The sequence below is a fragment of the Babylonia areolata genome, chromosome 5, assembly GCF_041734735.1.
Source record: "Babylonia areolata isolate BAREFJ2019XMU chromosome 5, ASM4173473v1, whole genome shotgun sequence".
Lineage (NCBI taxonomy): Eukaryota > Metazoa > Mollusca > Gastropoda > Neogastropoda > Buccinidae > Babylonia > Babylonia areolata.
Window position 1 is genome coordinate 17,014,853 of NC_134880.1, and position 5,000 is coordinate 17,019,852.

The window sequence follows — 5,000 nt, forward strand, 5'->3', positions numbered from 1 at the left end:
GCTGCCATGTGTTCTTTCTCAGTGCGCCAGGTGCTCCTTTTATCGTTCCATCTTAATGACTAGACGCTCAGTTTGATTTTCCAATTATGGGCGAGAGCGGGATTCGAACCTAGACCCTCACGGACTCTGCATTGGTAGATGAGCGTCTTAACAATTCTGCCATCTTCCTCCTGAATGAAAATGAATAACCGAACCTTGAAACCGAAAATGAAGAACACACATACGAAATCATTGACTCTCTCTATATATTGTGTTTTGATTTTGAGAACTATTGAATAACCTGGTTTTAACCACACACGTGGTCGTTTTGATCATGATATGATATTTACATCCGTTCTCTTACTATGCTCATCGCATTGTTGATTAATGATTATTGTATGAGATTGATTAATATCATCAACTTTGTATTTCAGCGTTTCATGTTCTTCATGTATTCATGCTGAATGACAGTGAAAGAATTAATCAACACATGTGTGTGATTGCGATAATCGTACGAAAGGTTCACATTAACTTAGGATTTCAGCATATTACGTCTTTTATGTATACCTACAGCATATTACGTCTTTTATGTATACCTACTCTAACTGAGTGACTGCGATTCTCGCGCCGTTTGGTTTGCGTGGCATACACCGCACTTAAATTTCTCTTATTGAGACAGAAAAACATTCTGTACTATGTTAATTAATGGACACACGTACGATGTCCAGAACTGGCGTGAGAAGCAGCAGCACGGCCCAGACAAAGACGAAGACTCCCAGAGTGTTGGTCAGTACTGGGGGCGTGGGGGTCACCAGTCTCAGATACACTGCATGAGCCGCCACCATCACCACTGACGCCAGTAGCTGGTACAATGGCTTCCTCTGCAACACACGTAAATTTATTTATTATCTTAAAAGTTAAAGTTCCCAAGGCCTTTCACGGCCATCGGGCCAGCGAATTCATATCCACTGTGCCTAGGGCTCGGCACAGGAAGGCAGCGAATTCATATCCACCTTGTCTAGGGTTTAGCAGAGGAAGGCAGCGAATTCATATCCACCTTGTCTAGGACCCGGCACATGAAGGCAGCGAATTCATATCCACCGTGTCCAGGGCTCGGCACAGGAAGGCAGTGAATTCATATACATTGTGCCTAGGGCTCGGCACAGGAAGGCAGCGAATTCGTATCCACTGTGTCCAGGGCTCGGCACAGGAAGGCAGCGAATTCATATCCACTGTGTCCAGGGCTCGGCACAGGAAGGCAGCGAATTCATATCCACTGTGTCCAGGGCTCGGCACAGGAAGGCAGCGAATTCATATCCACTGTGTCCAGGGCTCGGCACAGGAAGGCAGCGAATTCATATCCACTGTGTCTAGGGCTCGGCACAGGAAGGCAGTGAATTCATATACATTGTGCCTAGGGCTCGGCACAGGAAGGCAGCAAATTAATATCCACTGTGTCTAGGGCTCGGCACAGGAAGGCAGCGAATTCATATCCACCGTGTCCAGGGCTCGGCACAGGAAGGCAGCGAATTCCTGTGTCCAGGGGTCGGCACAGAACAGCAGCGAATTCATATCCACTGTGTCTAGGGCTCGGCACAGGAAGGCAGCGAATTCATATCCACTGTGTCCAGGGCTCGGCACAGGAAGGGCGGGGTCCCAATCCTCTCTCTCCTTTCGCCGTTTTGACCTCCCCCCAACCGAAGTCAGGTACCCATTCACACCTGGGTGGAGTGTGGAAAATCGGAGTACAGTGTCTTTCCCGAAGACAATACAACACCATACTGAAACGGAGCCTCGAACTTTGATTACTGGTGAACACTGGACCAGAAGTCCGAAGCTTAACCGATTCTGATAATAATAATAATAATAATAATAATAATAATAACAATAATAATAATAATCAGAATGATTATTATCATTATCATTATTATTATATTTATATAGCGCTTAATCTTCTACAGAGACAAATCAAAGCACTTTCGCACCAGCCATTCAAACGCATGTATAACTCTAAAACTGGAGAAACTGAAGACAAGGAAGACACAGGGAAGGGAGGCTATTTTAGGAAGAGGTGGGTTTTAAGGCCAGACTTGAAAGAGGTGAGTGTGGAGGCCTGACAAAGCGAAAGAGGAAATTCATGTCAATTACAAGGTCCAGAGACAGAGAAAGAACGGCGGCCAACAGTCGAGTGTTTGAATCTGGGTATGCGTAAACGGAGTGGATCCGAAGCCGATCGTAGAGAGTGAGATGGAGCGTAGAGGTGAAGGCAGCCACAGAGGTAGGATGGGGCAGATTTGTGAATACATTTATAACATAGAGTGCTGATCTTGTACTTAATTCTGTGTGAGACAGGGAGCCAGTGGAGATGTTGCAAAAAAAGGAGTGATGTGCTCAGATCCTTTCTTTCTGAGGCCGAGTCGGGCAGCAGAGTTTTGTATGTGCTGAAGGGACTGAATGGATGAAGCAGGCAAACCAGACAATAGAGAGTTACAGCCGTCAAGGCGAGAGAGAATGAGAGAAACGACAAGTCTAGATGTTGCGTCAGTGGACAGATATTTCCGTACGGAACTGATGCGCCGCAATTGACAGTAGCAGGACTGACATGTCTGACTGATATTTTTTTATGTGGACAGTGTGTTGTCAAGGACAACGCCGAGGTTCCTGACTGAACTGGAAATAGGGATGGATCTACTGCCAAATTTGATTGTGTCAGTTGTGATGGAAGACAGTTTTTGTTTCGTTTCTATGATCATTGCTTCAGTTTTGTCCGCGTTCAATTGTAACTTATTTTTCTTGCAAGACCGACGACAATTTTTCAGGGGTATCACTCTTCTGGAATTGAGTGTCATCAGCATAAGAATGATGACTGACATTGTGACGGTTGATAATTTCAGCGAGAGGAGCAGTGTACAGTGTGAAGAGCACTGGGCCTAAAACAGATCCCTGTGGGACTCTATGTTCGATTTTAACGGTTTCAGATCGGAAATGGTCAAAAATGACAGACTGGAATCAATCAGTGAGATAAGATTTGAACCAGTTTAGAACAGTGCCGTTGATACCAAATGTAAAATGAAGACGGGAAAGAAGGATTGAATGGTCTATTGTGTCAAAGGCGGCTGAAAAGTCGAGAAGAGTGAGAAGGGAAATTTTTCCTGAGTCGGATGCTAGCATCAGATTATTCAGGATGTAGAGGAGAGTGGTTTCAGCGCTGTGGTCAGCGCGATAGGCAGACTGAAATGGGTGGATGAGATTGTTGAAACAAAGGTGGCTGTTGGGCTGCTTCAGGGCAGCTTTTTCAAGGAGTTTGGGCATGAATGGAAGATTAGAAACTGGTCGATAGTTTTTCAAAATGTTTGCGTCAAGGTTGGATTTCTTCAGAAGAGGCCAGACGATTACAGTTTTGAAAGTTGATGGACACATTCCAGTGAGAATTGATGAGTTGACAATACTGGTGATTGTTGGGAGAAGCTGTGAGACACACTGGGAAAAGACAGAGGCTGGTATAGGATCGAGGACACAGGACTTTATTGTCATTTCTTTCAGGATTTCATTAACTTCTGTTTCTGTCAATGGATTAAAGGAATGTAGAGGAGTGCCGCTGAATTGAGGATCAGGATGAGCAGGTTGGAAGATGGTACGAATATTTTGGACTTTGTCGGAAAGAGGAGAAGACTTTGTGGAGTTCAGATAAAGTGTAGGCAGAAGGAAGAGTTTTTGTTGTTGTTTTTTTTGTTGTTTTTTTCCAGTATCGAAAGATTTGACATGATAGTGTAAAGAGATTTGGTGGATGTGGCATTGAGAACTTGAGAAGAAAAGAAGTTTGTCTTTGCTGATGAGATCATATGTTTGAATTCATTTATTTGTTTTCGGAATATTTGATTGTGGACTTTCAATTTTGTTGATCACCATTGTCTTTCCAACTGGCGACGTTTGCGTTTTGCAAGTCGAATGTCTTGTGTGTGCCATGGGGCGGAAGGTCCATCAGGAAGCATGCGGGTAGTGGGGGTTGCATGTTCATCCAGCAGTTGAGAGAGGACAGTGTTGTAATGTGTAGAGACGTCGGTAAGGGAAGAAATTTTGGAAAGGCGTTCAGCAGCTTGAGAAGAAAAAGTGTTAATGTTGATGGATTTCAGGTTGCAACGAGTAAAAAAAATTTTGGTTCTGGTAGGTTTTGAAATATTAAGCGAGAATATGACAGCAGAATGGTCGGAAGAAAGTTTGTCAGTTACAGTCACTGACGCAATCATGGCATCAGAGTCACGTGCAATGATCCAGTCCAACGTATGGCCAGATCTGTGTGTTGGTTCTGTAACGAGCTGAGAGAGAGAATGATTGGACAGAGATAGACATAAGCGTTTTACATCAGTGGAAGTTTGTTTGTCGAAATGAAAATTGAAAGGATGATAAGTTTGCCAGAACGAAGGTTGTAGAAATCAAGTAGTGTTCGGAACTCATCGTGAAACATAGAAGACGTCAGGTTGTTTTTACGACTAGGAGGACGATAGAGACAACAGAAGATGATTGATGATTCTATTAGCGATCACACACACACACACACACACACGTATATAAATAGGAGGAGTTTGTATTATACTCCATGTTTGGTGATACATATACTTACCATGTCAAACTGATGCAAACTAGGCCTAGCGGTTTGCTCTGCTTGGCCAAATTTCGCGCGGCTAACAGTGAAAAGACGATCCGTCTTGCCCGGTCCGCTCTTTGCCAATCAAAAGCGTAAGACGAGACAGAGCGTAAACCTGACAAGATGGCGTGGAGAGCTTTGGCCAAAGGAATGATTCAGCGCTTATAGCTTTTAGAGGCGTTTGATTGGCTAAGAGCGGACCGGGCAAGACGGGTCGTCTTTTAACTGTTAGCCGCACTCTCCACCATAATCAAATTCGAGCCCAGATAGTCGGGACAGCAGTCGCCTTCCTCTGCTGTCCTGATGGTAGGGTCGGACACAACTGACTATTATACAAAGGTATACACAATACACTTACCTTTGATTTGGAAACACT

At 44.3% G+C, this 5,000-nt stretch overlaps 1 protein-coding gene across 1 annotated transcript in view; it reads right to left on the reverse strand.

The window, feature by feature from the left end:
- The window catches only part of LOC143281976 (sugar transporter SWEET1-like), a 31,359-nt gene that overhangs the window by 6,475 nt on the left and 19,884 nt on the right, over window positions 1-5,000 (reverse strand). Inside the window, exons 3-4 of the mRNA XM_076587340.1 lie at window positions 4,983-5,000; window positions 699-860 (exon numbers count right to left, since the gene is read on the reverse strand). The exon at window positions 4,983-5,000 is cut by the window's right edge and continues 106 nt beyond it. Coding sequence (XP_076443455.1) covers window positions 699-860; window positions 4,983-5,000 — 180 coding nt within the window. The remainder of the gene's footprint in view (window positions 1-698; window positions 861-4,982) is intronic.